Below are 23,863 nucleotides of genomic sequence, written 5' to 3' on the forward strand. Positions count from 1 at the left end.
AAGTCATCTTGGAAAACCTGGTCTTATAGCAAGTAGACATTAGGGTACCAAGCAAATCTATAGAAAATGACATTAAGCAAATGCTCTGATACCTTAACATGCATTGTTAGTTTTTTGTGAAAACGATTTTAGGCACCAGAGCAATTCTGTATATTATTTTATGATACTGTCATTGATGCTCATTCATCATACTCAGATAATGATTTTTAAAATATAAATATTAAAAGTGTTTTCTTTTGGGTCAAATGTGGCTCTTCCTAATGTACAGATACAAATACTGAAGAACAAAAATCACTAAAGGGAACAAGGGGAATCAGGATTGCATATTGTAAAAAAATTTTTTTCAGAGTTAAAAAAGGGCTGAAAGGAAGAGACTGGGTTAATGAGAAACATAATTCCATTCCCAAGGGAGAGCCTTGGCTTCCCGCCAAATCCGCTTTCTGGCAGGAAAAGGGACCCACTTCATCAGGTCCTTTGACAGGCATTTTTCTCTGTGTTTGAGTTTTTGGCCACATCCATTCTTAGTGAAAAATTAGTTCTTTCAAATAGTCATTACTTTCAATAAGAAATATTTAGTTTTAAAGAAGAGTTGCATTTTAAGTAAAATAAGAATCATCAAATTACAGAATTGTTTGGTAAAGGAACTCTGCTGTTGTCACAAGGTAAGCTAAAGATAAAAAATAAAGACATTATAAAATATAATTTTTTTCCTTTTTTAAATTGAGAAGTGGTAAATATGAATTAGGTTTTAAAGGCATCATTTTCTAAAGTATGTTCATCTCAAAGTTCTGCAAGATGCTCTGAGAATAAAGGGAAATCCATTTGGAAACATCATCTACCAGTCCCTCTCTTGAGTTTAATAACACATGTCGACATAATAAAGACTTTAAGAAATTCTGCAGTAAAGACATGTCTTTGACTTGATTGAACTCAATCATCTCCAAACTTGACCGCAGGACCTTCTTTTTTGGGAACTAGAGTTTTATAGCACACACTTAAAGCAACACTGCACCAAATAATTAAAAATTTAATTAGAGTTTGAAACCGTATATCTTTTTCACTTATTGCTTCTGGTTTAAGTTAACTGGAGCTTCTGGGGAACAGATGGACACTACTAGGCTTCTTCTAAAACTAGTATAGAGTGATAAAGAACAGTTATTAGTCCTTGATTTAAGTGAGCAGTCCAGGAAGTCTAAAGAAACATTTGGTATTGTCCTGAACCAGATCCCTCTTAGAAAACTTTAAAAAATTAAGTGAAAAAATAAAGCCATCCACCTCATAAGCTAGAGTTTTGGTATTAATGCCTAGTTAGACATGATGACATTAAGCTATTCTAACCCCCTCTGAAAGCAGTTGCCACCAGTTAGATCTTTCTGGAAGCTAACTCTTGGTTTACTTCCTTCCAGTAGTTTAACTTCTGGCAGAACAGGTAAAGAAAAAGAAAACATGTTCCTTTCTTATCAGAGGTACCATCGTTAGGCATTCATTTCTTTTTTTGCCCTTTCTCTTTAATTTTTACTTGTCTGATTATTGCAATTTAGGAAAATCTGCTACAAAGCAATTCAACTTATGATTCAGATAAGCTTGTCATTGTTCACATCACTTAGGATAATTATTTGCTTTAGAAAAAGATTCACTACGGAACTCCTCTTGGTAAGGCAGAATCCTTAGTGCCCACGAAGGACAAATTAAACTGTAAATTGTGTGTCTATGTAATTTGCTAGATTTATTATAGAATGCAAAGTGAACCTACATTTATTTCAATTTAATTAGCTTCCTTTATATGCAGTTTTTAAGCTTTCACATTTTATCATCAAACAACATATAATGGTTTATGTGTACCAATCTTATTTATAGATTCATTCCTACATGATAGCTACTTCTCATAGGTAAATGTTTTCAAAAGTTTTCAGAGGGCAAGGCCTATGCATCCCCCTACACTTTCCCATCACCCCCGCTTCCCCAAGATGAGCCATGACTTGGCCGACCCTTACTAATTGCCAGTGATATTGAATCAGCATATGTATGTTGCCTTCTGTGGACTGAAGAATGTGAGATCATGGTCAGATCTCCATAGATTTCCATGAAAACCTACTCCTACCGTGGCTGATTATTTTTTAAAGCTATCAACATGATGTCAACTGGCTCACACAAATTCTAAAAATTTAACAATCAGCTCTTCAGAACCATTTGTGAGTTGACTCTGGCACGCCACTGTAGGAGCTCTTTAAGAATGAGTTTGAAAACTCACCTTGGATCAATATAAAAGGGAATGATTGATAACATTTGTTAAACTCAATCCTAGGATCATAGAAAGCATCTTTGATAAAATATACCAGAACCTAGTTCTTGATAGGGGAGAAAGTAAAAGCAAACAACCACTATGATGTAATTACCTGTACATCTACAGAAGAAGGGAGCCCCCACACACTCACCCTCCACCCTCATCATTACCTGCCCCTGCCCCCATACCACTACCCGAGAGAGTGTCATCTTATGTGGTGTCTGGAAGCTAAAGAAGAACAAGGAGAAAGGACAAACTGTGGCTTTAACCGTTTCAATGTTTTTGGTTTTACCTTAGGGAGTCTTTTCACCTGATGGTAATTTATTTATACAGGTTGAAGGGGACCAGCTGCCTCCAGGACACACAGTCAGTCAGTATGAGACTTGTAAGATCAGGACCATTAAAGCTGGCACCTTGGAGAAGCTTGTGGAGAACCTGCTGACAGCTTTTGGGGACAATGACTTTACCTATATCAGCATCTTCCTGTCAACGTACAGAGGCTTTGCCTCCACGAAAGAAGTGTTGGAACTGCTACTGGACAGGTGAGGACCCATGGGGTGTGGGAGCTGCTGGAGGTGTAGGAGCTGCTGGAAGTGTAGGGCTGCAGCAGAGAGCAGGGTGTGAAGAAGGGTCCATTGTGAGGGTTGACCTTTGGAGCAAATGGCATGATGATGATTAGGTGCCATTTACATGATTTATTTTCCATAAATCTAGGTTCAGTTGTTTATAGAATCCAGTTATCATTCACCATCCTCAATTTCTAATTTGACAGAAATTAGTTTTTAGTTTTTGTATAATTCTAATAAATAATCAATTGGCCATGAATCTTATTGCTTTGAGGAATAAATGTGCTTAAATGTATGAAGTATGAAGCTCAGTCTGAGACCCACAGGAAGCAGCTGGTGAGTAGTGGCTGTGAGAATGATGATAATAACTCTTCATAGTCACCGTGTATTAGCTGCTTCCTGGGTGTGCGCATAAATATCCTCCACCCGTGCTGTTAAGACACACGTGTGATACAGCAGTGTATGTTGTAACTGACACATGGATAATCTTGATATTCTCCCCATTTTTGTTTTAATTATAACTAAATTTAGTAATTAAAATAAAAACATTAAATTGACTTGATACTGGGAGGAAGAAAACTATCAGCCAAACAATTGTTATAGAATCACGAGAATCCTCATTCAGATCTTTATATTCTGGGGTTTCCTACCCAGGAAGGAAATGAGATAGGGTGTTTTTGTTGGGCTTGTTGAATATTGATATTTGTTAACTAGAATTTTTATTTTAAAATTAACTTGTATTACTATTGAAGATGTTAAAAATTCTTATACTATAGAAGGTTATAAAAAGAAATATTAAAATGTTCTCATATTTCTTCTTTTATCCCAAATAACATTGGTTAGGTTTTTTTAAAAAAATTTGCATTAGTAGAAAGAAGAACATTAGAACATAATCTAACTAGGCAGATAATGTACATTAACAGTTTAAAAATAGAAGTAATCCATGTATATGATGAAAACTTAAACAATTCAGGAAAAACAAAAAAAAATAAATGGTAAAAAATTTTCTTTAAGTTTCCTAGTTTCATCTCTCCATAGTAATCACTGTAAAACATTTCTTTTGCATTCTTTGAAGGTTTTTCTGGTGATATATATATATATATTCACTCTCATATACAGTATACTTATATATGATACAGATAGAATCGTAGCTATTCACCCTAAATAATGGACATGCACACAGGAACCAGAGTGTTTAGTCTTGACTTGTGGACCCCCAGCCTTTAATTGATGATTTAAAAAATCTTTTCTTTGTTCTCCTCTTACAGTTGATGGACTTTTTTTTTTTAATTTTTAAAGACTAACTGGGTGACAGTTGTTAAAGAACAGAATCAAGATGAATTCAGAGTGCATTTAATTAAAGCTATCATTTAAGGAATAATGAACTGGACAATTAAGATTTATTTTGTATTATTTGAATGGGCCAAAACTTGGCTTTGAATTTAATCTCATAGTTAAATCCTTTATTTGCTTCTGAAGTGGGTAAAATCAACAATTACTTATGTCTGTGGAATACCCAGCACTCTGCAAGACACCGTGTGGAGGGAACTCAGAAATATAAGACATGGTTTTTGCCCTGAGGTAGTTCAGATGTGGACTTACTATGAAGCTGTGGGTATTTAACTTTCAGGGCCCCTCATTTGTAGTACCCTCTGAATTTTCTGTTCTTAATTTTATATTCTTTTTCTTTAAAAGAATCCTTCAAATTATATATGCTAATCCCATAAAAATCTGGATCCACCCTTCCTCAGTACCAAATATTTTACTGTGAGAGATAAGGCTCGCACTCATAGAACAAGTAGTTAACCACTGACCCTGGTGTAAAAAAAGCCTTAACATGTTCTACAGATGAAACAAGGTCTCGAAATTCAGAGAAATAAATTACATTTATTTTTCTTTCTCTGCAGAAATTTAGATTTGTCCATATATGTCCAAACCTCAACATGAATATTTCTTCCTCACTCCATTTTCCACTCATGCTTAGATCTTGTGGCCAAGCTTCAGTCTTGAGTGAATTGATCTAAAATGCATTCTATGAAACACTGTTCCTAAACTTCTTGTGGGACTTTTAATGTCTATAATAAGTAATTATATTACTTATTATAGACATTAAAAGATTATATAAGTAATTATATTATATAATCTTGCCTATTCTGAAAATAAGCATTTGAAATATTATTTTATGTCAATAGATTGTGGTAGACTTATTTGTGGGTCTTTGACACAATTTTTAAAAGTTCTTTCTTTTGGTTTCCTAATAGTACATTGCTTGCCTTCTGTGAAATTAATACTGAGAAGTTATGACAGCATGTGCTAATCCTGTAATAATCAGTCAACAGTAGATTGAGGACAGGAACTGCAGGATTCATTTCCCACCAGAGAACAGCTTATTTGAAGTCAAACTTTAATTTCCCTTAAGACTTCCAATAGTTGCTTTTTTGTATGGAACTGTTTGCTTTCTGGGGTTTCTTTTTTTTTAATCTTTTTATAGTTTTTCATTCGGCTAATATGAGCTTTTGTGATTGACCAATAGGCAGTGGTTTGAAGTCATGTAGGGCTAATTCTGTATGTTTACTTTGTCCCTTCCTTGGGGTGCTCAGCATTTCACAAGGGTCCTCTCTGCTGTGCTTCTCACCATGGCTCAGAGTTAATTCTAGGTCACATTGGCTTCCTTTTAGCCCAAGAGAAAGTTATTGAATCATAGGTTAGCTGTTTGTATTGGGGCTTGGAGAGTTTATTTTCTCTAACTTCAAACATAAACTCCATTATTCTGTTCTTCCCACTGTGCCATTTAAAAAAGTGAAGGAAGGAGTTAGACACCACTGAAAACACGCAGCCTCAAATGTAGGCAGAATCCTACTTCAGCTAGTGATCCTCACTAAGAACCAAGAAGCATCTATGTGGACATCTAGACCTTTCTTCAGGTGGCTGTCTCAATAGCTAACCAAAGTTACCTATTTCTCTAGGTAACTTCTCTAACAGTCTCTCTCTGATACTAAAAGTCAGTAGAAGGCCATCAATCAGAGTAGGGTGGACCAGGTCTCCAGCTACCTTGACCAGGCTACTTATAGCACTCAGGCTGCAGTGTAGAAAGAACCCAAGTAACAGTCTGAATTACCCCTTTCAAGCAAATTCTCCCCATGGTGGACTCTTGGGACTGTTGAAGGTGGGAGCCAGCTGTAAACCTATGCTTTAATACCATAATCTAAGGTGAATTTGCTCGTCTGTGTCCCAGAAGAGCTAATTCAGTAGGTCTTTGAGCCGGCTCTCCTGCCTAGTTTGCTTGTCGTGCTTTCACAGGTTTATCTTGTTTAGTTCACTCATTACAACCTCGTGTTTACTGATGAGAAGTGGTGGCCCAGGAACATTCAATCACTAAGTGGCAGAGCTGGAATGAAAACTTGCCCTTTTGTGACTCAGAAGCTCTGTCCAAGTGTGCCATCTCACCCCCATGGTTTGTGAAGGCCATTTTGAATGACTTGGGAACTCCTCGTAGTTATCTTTATCTTTGTTGCTACTTCCTCGATGGTAGCTGTACAAGATATATTGGGTATTTGATGGTGGATGAGTCTCTACACCACCTGTCCTCTTTATACCAAGTGTCTGATCAGAGAGAGGGACATGAAAAAAGACAGCATGCAGATAAATGTAATTAAAATTGATATAGCCATTGGGATATGAGAGCTGGGTTCTACAACACATGACTGGAGAGGACATTTTGAAGAGCTTTACCGAACTAAACTGCATGCTGGCCAGTGATATTAGGTGGTTACATAGACCATGGCCACACAGGTCACGGGTTTCTGTGTTTCTGGAGTGATTCTGAAGTGTTTCTTGTGTTAACGGGGCTCAGGCTAAAGACCTGATCTCCATGAGCGCTCCCTCAGGTGGCTGAACTTGAGAGGTGGGAGAGAGCCCACAAGGAAGCCTGGGTGGCTTTTTTACTGCCATCGGGGTAGTAACGCTTCCGTATGCAAGGGACCACATACCCGCAAGAACACAGCTGCCCTTGCTAGCGAAGCCAGTTCTTCCACAGCATAGAGAGCGGTTGATGAAATATAAAGCTTGGAACAATTTTTTTTACTTCCCAGGATTTTGTTATAAGTGCTAAATATGCTTCTCTTCAGAGTTCTAGGATACTTTGTAGGGAAAGCAAGTTTCCTGCCTCTTTGTCGTGAGATTCATGTGTTGGGAATAGAGTGTAATGGTTGAGAGTGGGCAAAGGAGTGAGTAAACGAATTTGACTTTGTTTTCAGTCAGCAGTAGTTTGGATCACAAGGGTTCGTCAAAGATCTCTTTAGTAAAGGTTTGCTCCCTGGTGTGATGCTTTAGGAAGGTGGAACCTTTAACAGGTGGGGCCTACTGGAAGGTCTTTAGTTCATTTTGGGCATTCCATCAAAGAATATAGTGGGCCCCAGTTCCCCACCCTTCTCCCTTTTGCTCCTGGGCCACGAGGTGAGCAGTTTCACTGAGCCCTGCATGCCTTCTATGATGCATGCCTCAACACAGGCCCAAAAGCAGTGGGGCCAACCAGTCATAGACTGGAATCTCCAAAACTGTAAGCCAAAACAAACCTTTTCTCTTTACAAACTGAGTATCTTATGTATTTGTTATAGTGGTGGAAAGCTGACTGGCACTTGCTGTGCAGCATTAACCAAGTTAATTCATCTTATTAGCTTCAGTTTCCTTATGTATAAAATGAGAATATAAAATAGCACCTAATTTAGAGGATTATTGTCAGGTTTAATCTTGAGAATAGAAGTGCAATTCTTACTGTAGGGCTGGAAAATATTAAATGCTTAAGAGATTACCCCTACCTGGTTTTCTTTCTTCATGGTGTTTATCATTATTTGACATCATCTTATCTATCTTGCTTGTTTCTTGACTGTCTCTCCTACTCGGAGACCATGTCTGTCTTCTTCACTTGTGTCCTCTGAGGGGAAGGGTACCTGCAATAGGTGCTTGGCAATTATTTGTCTCAAATAAATAATGCCTGCTGTGCTTTCCTGTTACGAGCAGGTGCTTCAGAAGGTACAGCAGTAGACATTACCCAACCTCTGCCTGCATTTAATGGGAGAGACAAATACAAAACAGTCTGTAGCCTGTGCTGTCACTGTCAAAGCTGTGAGGACTGCATGTGCATTTGTATTAAAAGCTTTTCTTCCCCTAAGGAGCTATGAGGCAGTAGTTGTGAGCTCTCTGTAAAAAGCATGTAATACAAATCCATTCTGCTCTCAAATGCTTTCTTAGAATCAGAAGCAGGGTAAGCATTTTTGAGATGCATACAATATGTTCCAAATTACTTTCTGTTAAACCCACTTAAAAATAATTAAGTTTTTTAGTTAGTACTGGAATTAGACTATGCACTTGCCAAATATTCCTAGATTCATGCTGGCATGCTGTGAGGAGATCCTCTTACTTTCTTTTCTTTTAGAAGGAGGGAAGATTTCTAATATCTTCCTCTGCTCTTCCAGGTCCAGGGAAAGGGAGTTATCAGTAGAAACTGAACCCATTTGGAGGATCTCACAACATGCTATTTTGGTGACATTAAGTCACCTCTGAGTGCTGGTCTCCTATGTATTAACACTCATTGAAATATGATTTTTCTATCCTTTGCTTCTTCTAAGAGTTGTTTACTAATGTTTTACTTGCATTGTTTAAATAGGAAAGTTTTTCAAAGCAGTGCTGTACCATTTTCCATTCATTTTAGTAACTCCCCTCCCTAACTCCCTGCAGGGCCAAATGGAACAAGAAGAGTGGGTTACCATGAGTCTTTTGTCCTACATTGCATGAAAAAAATGAGATTTATTGGTCAGTTGGCTCCAGGATGCTCATTCCATTTATTTAGCAGGAAAACTTTCAGGATATCTTCACATTGCTTTGTTTCCTTTCAGCTTAAAATGCATGCGGACATCCTGGATATCCTGACTAGGGTGAGAATTTCTTACTAAATGAAGGCCATTTCTTAAGATTTTTGTTATAGTGAATGAGTTCAAATAGATTTTCTCCAAGTCTGGATGATATTGACCCCCTTGGCCTTGGATATGTCATGTGATTAAAAAAAAAAGCAGATTGTCAAACGATAAGCTGGATTCAGACGTGATGTGAGGAAGATGAAGCTCCAGGCTGCTCTGTGAGAGGAGGAGAGTTTTCACAAGGACTGTGAGAAACTCAGGGACTTGAAATGCTTATAAAATAGAAAAGAGCCTTGTAAACTCCTATAGAGCATGAAAAGTCTCATACTCTTGCTGGTATTGTTTTAGAATTACATCCAACCATAATCACATGAGGGAAATGGAAATAAGTTGTGTTCCCTGCTGGGTTGGTTGTCTTTGGTGACTCTTTATTTTTCCCAAGTGGACCCGACTCAAAGTCAGCAGCACCATGGGATTTCTGTGTGGGAACATGCGGTGCCTGCAGAGCCTGTTTAGTTACAGTAGATGTTGAAGGGATGATGTCAAAAGTGTCACCCAGACCATACCCAGGCTGTCTTTTCCTGAAATGGGATTTGTAAGACCTAAGAGATAAAAGTGTTTCCACAAAGTGGCACTTGCTTGTTTTTTCACTTTTTAAAGGGAAGTAGGACATGCAATTATCTTTTCTTTGAGAGGACTACTGAATTGCCCAGCAGGTTTTTAAAAAGTATGCGTATGTTTGGAAACTACAAAGTATGTGTATAGTCTGAGTGGTAACTGAAAAGTTTTGAATTCAGCTTTGATAATCTAAAGCAGTGGTTTTGATAGAATGAATTGATTTTAATTCCCTTTAAGAGTCTGCTAAAGCTGGGCATGATAGTGCATGCCTGTAATCCCAGCAACTTGGGAGGCTGAGGCAAGAGAATTGCAAGTTCAAGGCCAGCCTCAACAATTTAGTGAGGCTGTAAGCAACCTAGCAAGACCCTTTCTCAAAATCAAAAATAAAAAGGGCTGGGGATGTTGCTCAGTGTAGAGCCCCTCTGGATTCAATCCCCAGTCTAAAAAAAATGCTTTCTAAAAATTATAAACCTCTTCTTTAGAAATAAAAAAAATCATAAAAATTTAGGGGATTCCCAGGCTTCTATAAATTTATCTAAGAACCCTGATTTATGATGCTCCAGACAGAGGGTCCCTAGGATGGGTGATAGGGGACATGTAGGTAGCTACTGTGCATCAGAGGAGGGTACTGCACCTAGCTTAAAATTGGAGCAAAAATCTTAAATGTAGTTCTGAAAAGTAAATTAATGGATTTCATTAAATTATAGTGCATTTAATGTTTTATTAAAGCAAATTAATGGTTTTAAGAACAATGTCTCTGAATCTTTACAAAGGAAGGGATTAGCTGTTTGAGTTAATTTTATGTTTTTCTTATCACTTTTCTCTTATTTGACTTTTTTTTTAACAGTCATATTTCAGGGTCCCAATCCTGGGAAACACAGTTCTTTTTTCCTTTGGTCTCTTCTAAAGTTTCCAGTAAATACCAATTTTGACAAATTGATGCTGTATTGAGTTTTTGTAAGCATAGGAGAGAGAAGTAGTTTTGAAAATGATGGGATGCCATGGTACCACATTCATTCATTGTTATTTGGTTTTGCAAAACATACTTCCTGAGATTGCTGGAGAGTTCTGCCATGCCATCTTTATATAGTTGGGGAGAACCGAGCCACAGGCTTGAATTGATTTGTTAGTAATGTGTTAATTCATCTTAAGCCTGAAGAATCTAAGCTTATTAACAGTGTGTGGTGACCGCTTGATCAATGCTGTTTATTCTGTGTCCTCCTTCATCATAGCTGTCACCATTGTAGCATGCCTATGAGGAGATTTGCAGTCAGTGGCTTAGAACTCTAAAGAGCTAGAAGTGGAAGGAGGGGACACTGATGGTCCACCAAGCTCTGAATGCAGAAAACAGGACAGAGAAAGAAATAGATGACAGGGACTTGGTGTGGAACTTGAAGAAACCTTAGGTCAAGGGTGTGAGAGCCATTATACTGAAATAATTAAATGTGGACAAGAAGCAGGTTGCAGCAAGAGATACCTTTTTGTGTTCTTTCAATGACTCTAAAATCATTGTTGGTTTTTTTTTTTTTGGAGGGGGGGTCTTCTCTTTGACAGTTGAGGCTGGGGCTGGTATTAAAGGTCTATTTTTCGGGAAAGTTCTATAGAAGTTCGTGCCTGTCAGGAGTAGAATGTTAAGTATCTTTTGCTGTTAATGTTGCCTTCACTGCTGGGTGTTGGGGGGGCCACTGAGATGATGTGGAAGATGGAAGGGCAAGGATAGTGGGTGGGGGCAGGCTTCACAGCAAAGGCCTAGAGTGTGTGGGGGAGGGCAGTTTGTTGTGGTCTTCTGACTTTTTCTAATCACGGGAAAACTTTGTCCAGAGACCCAGATCTCAGGAGCAGGAGCACAGTACAGGGCTCTCTGCTGGATCGCTCAGTCCCTCCTTTCCATGGAGAACGAGGAGGTTTGCCTTCTTTCTTTGACCTTGGTTTTCCTCTTGAGTGGCCAGCTTCAGAATGGGAACCAGACTTCTTTAAGGCTAGGCGTGGCGGTCATGCCCCAGCTCTCAGGTGGGACTTGGGTGGAGAGGGTGCTGCCACAAAGGATGTTATTTCAAGAGCAGATCCATGGGATATGGTCCAGAGTCTTCCCTCCGCCTTCACTTGGTGTTCCAGACACCTGTAGGCTGTTCCACCCAGGTCATTTCCTCTGTCAAGGTCAACTTCAGAACATTTTTCTCATACCTGACCTGTGTTCTTGTGGGTCAGTTAAAGAAAAATGCCTAAGATGTTCCAAGTCTGGGACATAATAGAAAAGCAAAGACTCCCAGAGGTCCCTGAGCTGCCACTTCATGTGGGGTCTCTATCCCCCTTTCTGTTCTCCTGCCATCCTAAGTCAGCATCTCCTTCCTTTCTTTCCCCTTCCAGCCCTTCTTTCATTTGTGGTAATAGAGAGGAAATTAATTCACTCTGCAGACATTTACTGCCTGCCCGCTCTGGGTTCAGGGGAGTTAGCAGTAAGCTAGATGAGAGTAAGAGCAAAGTCCCTGCCACGGTCCAGCAGGCCATCTCCATCTGTCGCTGCTACTCTGCTCTGTGCCTCGCTGGCCTGCTTGATGACCCTTAAAAGCACAGTCCTGCCACTGTTCCCAAGCCCTTGTCCTGGCTCTTCTCACGTTGAAAGGCTCTTTCCTCAGAGATTTGTGTGGCTTGCTCCTTCACCTACTGCAGACTACTTATTTATCACATTCCCATTGACCCTTCCCGACACCCATATGAAATAGCAACCTCTGACCTTCTGTCATGCCCAAACACCTTTTTCTGCTTTCTTTTTCTCCATTTCACTTTTCACTGTCTGACTTAGTGTAGAATAACTGATGATTAGATTATTTGCTTTCTCCTGCCCCACTACAGTGTATGCCCCATGAAAACAAGGACTTTGGTTTGTTTCGCTACTATATTCTTTTATTTATTTATTTGTTTGTTTGTTGGTGGGTTGGTACTGGGTGCCTTACCACTGAGAATCCAGGGGTGCTTTACCACTAAACTACATCTCCAGATCTTTGTATATTTTATTTTGAAACAGGGCCTTGCAAAGTCGCTGAGGCTATCTAAACTTATGATCCTTCTGCCTCAGTCTCCTGTGCCTCTGGGATTATAAGTGTGTATCACAGTGCCCAGCTACTACTATTTTCTTAATGTCTAGAATAATACCTGGATATAATACTTCATAAATAAACTTGAATGAGGAATAAATGAGCAAAGGAATCAAATAGTGAAAGAATGAACGCCTTAAGATTCCCAACCTTAAAGAGTTTGGTGGAGGGATTAGAGTTAAAATAAGTAATAGGACCTTCTTGCTTGGGTGGGAGGGAAGTGACTTAGAGCTAGGCTCTTGAACTTGACTCAAGATTCTAATTCCCAACTCATTGTCTTCCAGGGTTTATTACTTAAGTTCTCTCTTATTTGTAAGATTGGAATAATAACATCACCGTATAGGGTTGTCATAAGAATCAAATGAGACAATCCACATGGAGCGCTTAGCTGGTGCCTGGTGTATAGTAAGCTCTCAATGTTTGTTAACTGCTCTTGTTATTGGTTCATTTGCGAGATTCAAGTAGAGCCTGAGAAGTTCTTCAGGACCACCCCCATGCTGTCTGGTGCTCCTGAGATCTTCCTGTTGGAGAACAAGGGCTAGAATGGCCCCCCACCAGCGAGACTGCCCCTGGGGACAACTTTATCTCAGGGATTCTTTGATCCACAAGTGTTCCTGGTCCTCCCCTTCAAACTCATATTAAACATTTTATCTGCCCACATGGGCTCTAAAGAATACATCCCTTTTGGAAATTCTCTTTTCCTGTTTAAATATCAGCGCACAGTTAAACATTAAGTTGGGCTTTTCTTTTCTTTTATTTTTTTGGTAATTTTTAGGTGACAGTAAATAATGGTTGAAAGCTGTGTTTTAGGAGGCGTTTGTAAATCTTTCTTTTGCCTTGTTATAACAGAGAAAACCATGTCAAAAGTCATCTGACAGTTTGTATTTTAATTTAAGTTTTATAAGTTACCATTTAAAAAAGGGCAGTTGTTCGTTGGTAAGCCTTCTTAAAAGACTGGGGCTTTGATCTCAAATCCTAGGGAGGCTTTGCAGAAATTGGAGGTGACATTGTTGACAAGTTTGTAGCTTTCTACTGCCATTAATTAAACACACACACATACACACCCCATTTGTACTCCCCTGGTATAAAAGAACTGAACTTGACTTTGATTTGATTTTTGATGGGAACCTATAAGCGGGTTCAGGGAAACATCAAAGAAACATTCTTAATCTAGTAAAACTGACTCTCAGATGAACATTAGAGAACTCTGGATTCCAAAACTAGTCTAGTTTCATTTCTGTAAAATGTTAATTCTCCTTAATAATAAGAAAGGTGCCAGGGCAAATAATCGTCCCTGCCCCAGTCTGTTAAGTTCCAGAGGATCACAAGTTCTTTAATTTTATTTTACTGCCAGAAGTCTCCTTTGTAATAGTGTATGTAGTTTTGCATTTTCATACTGCTTATACCTTCAATATCTCAGCTTTAAAAATCTTAAAACTTTTTAGTCTTAATTTCAGATATTTTGAATAATCACAGCTCTCTTAAAGCCCTTTTAGAAATGAAAGTACAGACAGGCTAGGGAACTAGTAAAAACATAAGGCCACAAGGTGCTTTTGCAAAGGCCAATCTATGCTAACAAGGAGCAACCTACTAGCAAGCCTCATTATGAGGTAGCATTTGCACCAAGACCTGTGGGCTGAGGGGCCAGCCACTGGCACAGGCGTGGGAGGAGGTATGGCCTGTTGAATTGGGGGCAGTGGGTGGAAGGGGGTGAATACGGGGAATTTGTGAGAGACAGGTGCAGAGCTAACTGGGCAGATCATTTAGGGCCTTGTGAGATGGAGACTTTAGCCTTTTTTCAGATGGAAGTCATGGGAGGTTTTGAATGAGCATTAACATGATCTGATTACAGGGCCGCTGGGCAGAAGCCAGGAGAATAGACTAGTTAGTTGCTGTTGCATTGGTCTAAGCTAGTTTGAACCAGGGTGGAAACAGAAATAAAGGCCCAGACAAAAGGGCTTCCTGATGGGTTGCTAGTGAAGAGTCAAGGAAGTATGCAAGATTTGAGCCTGGACAGTTGGACCATCTGCTCTGCTACATGTGCCTTGCTGTTGGTGTCTCTGACAGGTCTCCCAGTTATTATTGAGTGGTCACTCTGAGCCTGGTTGTGAACCTGCAGACGCTCTGATAGTCAAGAGACATACTCATGTGATTCTCTGAGTCATTGCAGATGGTTCCAGGTCCATCAGTGAGCAAGAACTTTGCTTACCAGTGTGGTTGCTGAGTCTTTCTTGGTACTATCTGGTCATCCATCCTGGCACTGCAGCCTTGGAGAGGAACTGCGATGGGTGTTGGTGCTATCTAAACCTGCACCTCAGCCCTGAGCCTGAACAGTGCAGAAAAAGAGCAAGAGACAAAGAATAGGAAAATCTGGAAGATTTTAGTACAAACTTATTAGAAAATAAACTTATCAGGAACAGTAAAATGAGAATCTTTTCCTTATAAGAATTTTCCTTCTTTATTTCTATCTCTCATTGAGCCTTCCAGTTGGAAAATAAAAGTTACTTCCAAAATAACGAGGGTGGGGTGGGGAGAGAGAGAATGGACTAATAATGTGACAAAAAAAAGAGATTAACTTGCATATTTGGTCATGGAAGGCTGGCAGGAAAAGAGTTTAGGGTCACTTGAGTCAGATAGATGGGAGGTCCAGTGGCTTTCCAAGATCCCCCAATTCACTGCACCCACCCCAACCTTTCCTACTTTAATAAACCACAAAGCTATTGTGAGAGAACATGAGGACACGGTTTGCTATGATGGTGGCCAAAGACAGAGCCAAAACCCCCACTTTGTTTATTTACTAGGATTCTCATTTCCCATTCTGTCTTGCTCACATGAGTTTGAGTAAATCTTAATCTGACTGAATTTTTTTTTTTATCTCAGGAAGAGCAAAGGGTAGTCTTGGAAATCTGGTAAATGGCAGGTGTAGGGCAGAATGAAGGGGAGCAGGGAAGGCAGAGACCAGTGGAAAATACCTTCAGGAAGCCAAGAAATCCATAAGGCTGATGAACTAGAGAAAGGAGCAGGTGGCGGGGGTGCGTAGTGCTTAAGGGCACATGCTGGAACCTACGGGATGGGTGATGGGGATACCAGATGGACTGGCAGTCGGTCAAACCAGATGGCGGGCTTTTATTTTAAAAAGGATTTGTAAATCCTAGGAAAAAGGAACCATAAGGGTACTGGGGCCTTTAATCTCATTAGTCGAAGACAAAAGTGTGCTCTTTAAAAATGTAAACCCACCAATTATAGAATTTCTGTTGTTAAAACCTAGGGACAGATTACCAGCTTATAAAACTATAGGGACTCTGAATTCTTTATGGATGGAAGGTGAAACTGCAGAAATAGTCTTGGCATTGTATGTTGATAGATTCCTTAAGAATTCAATGTGAATTTACTAAATGTACATTCAGAACCAGGAGAGACATATGAAATTGGTTTGCTTACATGTTAACTTGGAATAATAGCTAATAATATAATCAGCTTGTTTAATAACATTTGAGTTTGTAATGAGCCAATTTTAAAATCTAAGCACCTATTACTTTCCAAAAAATTGGATCCCTGGGCCTCCTTCTTCTGTTTCTGTGTCTGGATGGCCTGGCTCACGTCTCCACAGCTGCTCTCCCTGGGCCGCAGCTCGAGAGCTTGGTTCTTTAGCCCTCCTCTCTGTCAGCCTTTACTTGAGGGCCACAGTTATTTCCATGATCCTTCTCCAAACAGACACCTCAAGGAGATCAGCCTCAGACCAAGCCGAGTGGCTAGAACACAGAGTCAGTGCCCACAGAACCTTGTGTCCCTCAGCAGATATGCACAGGGCAGGGGTGTATGGCGGGCTTGTGACAGATGTCAGGACAAAGCAGCTTGTTTTGTATCACGTAATATTTGATTCTTCTGCTGAAAGGAAAAACCTGCTGTAGTCTGAAAAATCAGAGAAACAGTCAATATTAAGAGAAAGTTTTCCATGGTGCAATTGTTAAATCACTTTTCTGTTTAGAATATACGGAGTATATAATGGGTATCCTGAAGGATCTCTTGATAATACTGCATTGTTTTTGATGCTATTTCATAAATATTTCTTTCCTTAATTGCTCTAACAATGTGATGTTATCATGCTGGCGGAGTTGAATAGAGCAGCTTTCTGATGCTGTTGACCATTTCTGTTTACTTGTTTTTGTCTCTGAAGGTATGGAAACCTGACAAGCCCAAGCTGTGAAGAAGATGGGAGCCAAAGTTCATCTGAGTCCAGGACGGTGCTCAGGAAGTGAGTGGCTCTCTCCTCTGCATCACTAGCCCTCAGTTAAGAAATGTTTTAAAAGAATGTGGGTTAGTGCAGGTCCTTGTTCCCTTGGAGTGCTGCTGCCATGATTTTTTCCATAATGCATAGGGGCATAGATTTATTATTTATTTTTGTCTTCTAACAACATGCATTTACTTATCCAGTAGAAGTGTATTGTGCACGCATTGTTCGCCAGGCCCTGCACTAAGGGATATCAAATAAACAAGTGAACACAATGAAAAGGCCTTAGTTCTGTTTAAACTTCAGTAAGGACAGAAGAAGAAGAAGCTCAAAAAGTGAAAAGGACAAAGCGAGGGTGGGGTGGGGGCTGGTTCCTGATGGTCTTGATTCCCCATAGGGTGCAGGAAGGGCTCTCTGACCCGGTGACACTGAGCCACCTGAATGAGGTGACTGAGGTGTGGGCTAAGCCTTGTGAAGAGCCAGGAGGATACGTGGAAGAGGCCTGAGGCAGGGACAGTGTTGGAGAAATAACAGGAAGGCAGAGCGAGCAGTGGCCGGTTGCAGGGGTTGAGATGTAAGGTAGTGGGTCCAGATCTCCCGAGGACTTGAAGGCCTTGGGAGAGGATGCTGGATTTGGTTCTGAGGAAGGTAAGAAGCATTTAGAAGGTTTTGAGACAAGTGCCGTGTCCTAACTTACATTTGACAAGGTTCGCTCTGGCTCTGTGTGGAAAGCGGACTGTGACAGTGGGCATGGGTCACAGGAGGGAGCAGGGAACTTGTTTTAGACTCTTGCAAGGGCAGAGGCAAGTGTTAATGGTGGTGTGGATCTGAGCAGTGACCCCGCAGCTACTGTGTTCCTGCGGAGCGTGGCAGATGGTGTAGGATGTACTGCAGTGGATGGGCTTCATGGGACAGAAGGAGGAGGCCTGGATGCTCAAGGGTTGTGGTTTCAGCAGCTCATAGAACAGGCAGCTTCAGGAGACAAGACGTGCTGGTGAGGAGCAGGATCCGGGGGAGCGTGCGAGGATGAGTTAGCCTTGGACGTGTTAATTGGCTGAGCAGATTCAGGGGAGGTCTGGGTTGAGGGGTGCATTGGGGCTTCACTAGTTTGTAGATGGGTATTTAAAGCTGTGGAACTGACTTCGTGGGGCCTAAGGGCAGAGAGAGAGGAGAAGGTCCAAAGACTGAGCCTGGGGTCCCACAGAGTTTAGAGTTAGGGAAATAGAGGGTCTGGCAGAAGAAACTGGAGTAAGCAGCTGTGGGGCAGTGGGAGGAGAGAAATAAGAAGGGAAGCTGTGCCCCAGCAGGCTCCCCGTGCATAGTGGCCCTGCAGATCAGGTGAGAGAGACTTAGGCTCTGCAGAGCTGCGGCTTCCACGGCCCTTGGTGAGTGCAGTTTGGGTGGCTGCAGGTATAGCAGGAGAGGACAGAGGGGACCTAGTGGGGGCAGCAAGGAGTTGTTTTGCTGTAGAGGAGAATAAAGAAACTGAATGGAGGGTGATGTGGAGAGAAAAGAGAGTTTTTTCACGGTACATGTGTATTTTTAAAGATGGGAGCATGTTTGTGGTGATGAGGATGGTCGGGGAGACGCTAAGGAAACACCCTGATGCTGGGCTGGGCCCTGGGGGTGGTGTTCTTGGGTAGGTGGATGTATGCGCTGGTGCCCCAGACCTCTGTTCAATATTCCCTTATTTGGGGGCCAAAAGTCGGGGGGTGGGAATTCCATAGAATTTTTAACTCTCAGAGTCTGATGGACTCCTTCCTTCAGGAATCAACCATGTAAACAAAACTCCTGAGTTAGACGTTGTGTATGTAGTTTTATAATTTTATTGTGAAAAACAGACACAGTGACATATAAATGTGAATGCCAAGTGAACCAGTGTGGCAGGAGGAACAATTTCATTGTTCCTAGAGACCTGGGGACCCTCTGGAAGGAGGTGACATCGAGCTGGGCCTTGAAGGATAGGCAAGACTTGGGGGTGGAGCCAGCCCAGCAGAGGGAACAGCAGGACCAGGCCAGGGAAATGTGGTGTGCATGGAATTTGGGGGAACAACACAGAATTGGTGTGGTCGCTTTGTGATGTGCGTGTTGGGTGAGAGAATTTCGGGGGGGTGAAGCCAGGTTGAAATTATGTCATGAAGGGATTTGATTTCTTGTGAGAGAGTTTGGACTTCCTGGAGGGCAGTGGGAGGTCAGTCTCAGAGAAACAGTACCGTCAGAGGGCTGGCTTTCCAGAAAGGACTCAACTTGGAGCCTTCCTACTCAGTGTGACCACAGACCCGCATCTCCTGGGAGCTCGGTAGAAATGCAGAATCTCTGGCTCCACTCAGACTTTCTGGATTAAAATCTGTGTTTTAGCAAAATGGTGAAGTGATTTCTAAGCACTTTAGAGTTTACAAATCATAGGACTAGATATGTGCAAATTTTTTTTGTTTATCCATGAAAACTAAAATGATTTTTTAAAGGAGGCTTTTCTTTCTTTCTTTCTTTCTTTCTTTCTTTCTTTCTTTCTTTCTTTCTTTCTTCTTCTTCTTCTTTTTCTTCTTCTTCTTCTTTCTTTCTTTCCTTCTTTCTTCCTTGATATGGGAAAGATCAATGGAGTAGAAGAAGGAGATTGCAAAGGAAGGACGAGGGGTGGAAAAGGGGAGGAAATGTGGAATGAATTAAGAAATTCACATTATGTTATATATAAATATACTTCGGGGAATTCCACTTTATGGAGACAGTACCAATAAAAAATAAATAAATACCAAAAGAAAGATCAGTAGAGGAAGGTGAATAGGAGAACGGGGAGAGAAAGGGATTGAAATCAAATTCCATGCAGGTATAATTTTGTCAAAATGAACACAACTACTATGCATAACTATAATGTTAATTTTTTTAAAAAAAGGATCCTTTTTATAATGGGCATTTGAGTGTGTGCAGAAGAAGAGATACTGTTAGAACTGAGTGGCCAAGTTGTCAAGTAACCTAGACCTGGGACAGATCCGACATAAGCATGTGGCTGTCCGCATGTTTGGAACTGAGTCAAATCTGGAGCTACCATTCAATTAGCCACCTGAACACTCCAACAAGAGTGACAGTCTGAACTGTATCCAGAGCTTTCTTGTTTCCCAGGGGATGTTTTGAGATTCAATACATTTAGGGAAGTAGCGGTTAAGAAAATTGATTTTAACCTGGTGTGAAAAGTCATGTTCATTATTTCAAAGTCCCACTGAAATTCTTTGTACACCAGGAACACTACTGTGAAACTCCAGCTAAGCTGTTTTAAAGGGCTTCGGAGTTTTAAGCACACGAGGTTTCAACAAAGAGCTTCACAGAACTCCCCTGAGGGGTCTGACATCTGGGGACAATGGTCCTTTCCCAGAGCTGCACAGTGACTCGGTGGAAAGTTCTTGACCCTTTTCCTCAGACTGAGCTGCCTTTTTAAAAAATTACGCCTGATAAGAATATGCCACTTTACTTCATAATGGGTTGCTCTGTCCTACAAGTTCTGGAATGTCTAAATCCCATCTACTGGTGACCTCTTTCTTCGTTCCGTTTTCCTTTCTTTCACTTTTCCTTTAATTGTTTCTTATTCCACTTCACCGTTATCTTTTTGCTCTGTTTTTTCACAAGTTATCCTTGTGGAATTTTCCATTTCTGGGTAGGCTCAGGTCACTCTTTGTCTTTCTGAGAGGAAACCAGGGAAGCAGCTTCTCCTATCTGTATATTCCTCACATCTCTCAGCCACCCCAGGGATGCCTCTGGCATCTGACTGCGGCAGTGCTGGAGGGCTTCTTGGTGGCGGAGGTGTGCAGGAGGAGTGGCTATGGTGTGGGTTCTTAATGGAGTGACTGTGTCCCCCAGAGGACATTGGCGATGTTGGGAGACGTACTGTTTGTCTTAGCTTCATTGGGGAAGCTACTGGCATTTAGTTGGTAGAGGTCAGAAGAGCTGTTAACCACCCTGAATGTACAAAACAACCCCCGCCCTGCAAGAACAAGCTGACTTTCAATCAGTAGTGCCTTGCTGGTAATAATCATCATCATAGTAATAATGGCTGCTCTATAATGTTGAGGCTGTTGTCTGCAAGTGAAAACTGCCTTTAGGTACATCTAAGCATGTTTATTTGGAAATTCATTCATTCAGCTTCTTTTTGATGAATAGGTAAATGAAATGCTGAGATGGTCTGGAATGAGCCACCTGGAGGGTGGGAATGCCTGGATAAGCTGCCTGGAGAACTCAGATTCCAGCTTCTGTTTGTCACCCTGTCACTTGCCAGCCATGTGGCCTTGGCTTAGTTGCTCTACCCCTCTCAGTTCCAGATTCTTCATCTAAAGAATAAGGCTTAGAGCATAGAATCTTTGAGGTTCTTTCAAGTTCCATGATAAAATTTGGTTAGTTTTTCTTGTTCATTTTAAAAATGAAAATGAACATCAGAAACCTAAACAGAGATAGGGCCCAAAAATCTTATTGAACTTTGGAGAGGTACTTTTGACTGCTCTTCTCTGTTGGAAAGGCTGTGTAACCAGACTTAAAAAAACTGAAAGGAAGAAGAATAGACAGGCTTTGGTTTGCTTATTGTTAATTGTGACATCCCGGCTGCTCACCATGGGTATAAATAAGGAGCCGAGCTGAGGCACTGTCTTGTGCGTAAGGCAAGGAATGGCCAAGTGCCCGTCGTTTTCCTTTGCCGTGAGTCTGTTCTCTTGTGATTTCAGGTGGGAAGCAGACAGCAGGCATCCAGTGAGACTCTAAGAAGTAAACATCCTGCTCTGGGGTGGTTGCCTTTGGTTTGCAGCCCTGGTAGAGGTGGAAGCAGGGACAAGGACTCACTGTTTGCTTTGACCATGAACAGAAAAATACCCAAACATTGTTTGGTTTTTTAGTTTTTGTGGTGAATCATATAGTGACCCTTCCATTTTATATAAACTTCCAAGTTACCAGTCTTTCCTGTGTTTTTAAGTGTGGATCTAATCAACCCATCAAAGGATTTTTTTAAAAAAACCTTTAAAGAAGTAAAAAGTGTGGAGATACAGTTGAAGTGGTTGAGAAGAAAGATCGGTTTCTGGTGTCTTGGGCCACAACTGACTGTGTTCCTCATACAGAGCAAACTGTCAGGTTGGGCAGAGTTGACTCCTACATACAAGTGTTTGTGATTCCAGTCCTGAGTCTGCCCATTTCAGGCTTTGTACAGTACTGGGGGCTTCTAAAACAAGAATGTCTTCACTTGCAAAGTATGCAGCTTCCAAGGGTTCCAGATGTTGAACTCTTTGCCACCCAGTTACTTCTGTTGTTAGGGTGAGACTGAAGTATATAATAGGTTCTTCCATGTTTTCTCTAGTGCCCCTAAGCTGGCCACTATTCAGGAATCAGGAAATCCACTTCCTATGACAGAAGAAAATCTCTCTGCTCATGTCCCTTCCACCTGTGTGTCCTTTTCATCCTCCTGCTGACATTTGCACATGATAAAAATAAAATAATAATATTTATTCTAAGAGGGGCTGGGGCTGGGGCTCAGTGGTAGAGTGCTCGTCTCGCATGTGTGAGGCCCTGGGTTCGATCCTCAGCACCATATAATAAGATAAAGGTATTGTGTCCACCTACAACTAAAAAAAATTCTAAAAAAATTTATTCTAAGAATAATACACATTGAATGAGATAGACAAAGGAAACTTTTTTTAGAACAAATTTATTAACAGTCATTGAATTCAGAAGTAAAGAGAATGAAAAGAAGGAATAGTAACCACATGGGGCTTTTATATCATTACTCTTCATCCTCAGGAATGTATGAGATCAGCCAAAAGCGGTAGTGCTTGCATGAAATCCCATGGCTTGAGAGGCTGAGACAGGAGGATCACAAGTTCAAAGCCAGCCTCAGCAATGGTGAGGCGCTGAGCAACTCAGTGAGACCCTGTCTCTAAATAAAATACAAAATAGACTGGGGGTGTGGCTCAGTGATTGAGTGCCCTGGGGTTCAAACCCCAGTATCAAAAGAAAAAAAAAAGAAATGTAAGAGATTATAATAGGTGTGTACATATACACTCTCAAACACATACAACTTTTATTTAAAGAAAGGTTTGGAACTCCTCAGGAAATGACGCTTCACTTCTTCCCTTTAATGACTATTATAATGTTGAAATCGCTTCGGTTTCCTTTTCTTTAATTGAATCTCATCACTTCCCTTTTGGAATGCCAGGTTTTGTTTTCTCAGACTTTTCACCAGAGCAGTGCTTCATATTGCTGGAATTGTTTTTATTCCCATAACTTCACATGGTACAAATATCATTCTTTCAGTCTTTTCCCAGAAATTGTAAATAGTGACACCAGGTTTCAGTCACTGGTAAAGGACATGTAAATAGTAGTAATCCAAGACATTGGATACTCTTTAAAGAAAGGGAGATGAGTTAAAGAAGGTGGGCTGCTATTCTTAATGCCTGTAACTTGACAGTGGAAAGTGTTGAAAACTCTTCATGGAGAGTTAGCAATCAATATTCATTCCAGAAAATTCAAATACCCCAAGAAGGCCATTGAGACTAATTGGAGTTATTGTGACAAAAATGGGAAAAAGAAGCAGGGACAAAAGAACAGATAAAAAATGAGATTTTAAACTCCAAATCTAAAAGAATTAATGTGTAAGTTTGTTTTTTTTTTTAAAGTAGAAGTAAATCCAAAGGAGATATGGAGAAATAATAGGCCATATAAAAGAGTCTGGCATTTTTTCCTAATAGAGCATTATAGTTGGGTTCATTTTGACAAAATCATACATGCATGGAATTTGATTCACTCCATGTCAGACCCTGTTTCCCCCTTTCCCTCCCCTCCAGCCTCCTCCTATTCTCCTTCCTTTACTGATCTTCCTTCCTTCCTTCATTTATTTATTTATTGTGCTGGGGATTGAACCCAGAGCTTTGTGCATGCAAAGAAAGCACTCTACCAACTGAGCTATATCCCCAGCCCTGTTTATTTATTTTTGATTAGTGCCCTACATATACATAAAGGTGGAATTTCTTGTGGTATATTTATATATGCATATAATGTGATTTTATTAAATTTATTCCTCATATTTTAAAAATTTCCATACAGGGCAAAGAAAATTTAAAACTAGTTTTGAAGTCATTAAAATTGTGCTTTTAAGAGGTGTGGGTAGAAAGCTTCTGGGCAGAAATCGA

At 40.6% G+C, this 23,863-nt stretch overlaps 1 protein-coding gene across 5 annotated transcripts in view; it reads left to right on the plus strand.

The window, feature by feature from the left end:
• Rgl1 (ral guanine nucleotide dissociation stimulator like 1) overlaps positions 1-23,863 on the plus strand; it is a 238,894-nt gene that overhangs the window by 164,755 nt on the left and 50,276 nt on the right. For all 5 annotated transcript variants that reach the window (XM_040277558.2, XM_040277560.2, XM_040277559.2 and 2 more), the window contains 2 exons: positions 2,618-2,826; positions 16,656-16,733. In XM_040277558.2, the coding sequence (XP_040133492.1) occupies positions 2,618-2,826; positions 16,656-16,733 (287 nt within the window). The remainder of the gene's footprint in view (positions 1-2,617; positions 2,827-16,655; positions 16,734-23,863) is intronic.

This window comes from Ictidomys tridecemlineatus, chromosome 10 (genome assembly GCF_052094955.1).
Source record: "Ictidomys tridecemlineatus isolate mIctTri1 chromosome 10, mIctTri1.hap1, whole genome shotgun sequence".
Taxonomy (NCBI): Eukaryota; Metazoa; Chordata; class Mammalia; order Rodentia; family Sciuridae; genus Ictidomys; species Ictidomys tridecemlineatus.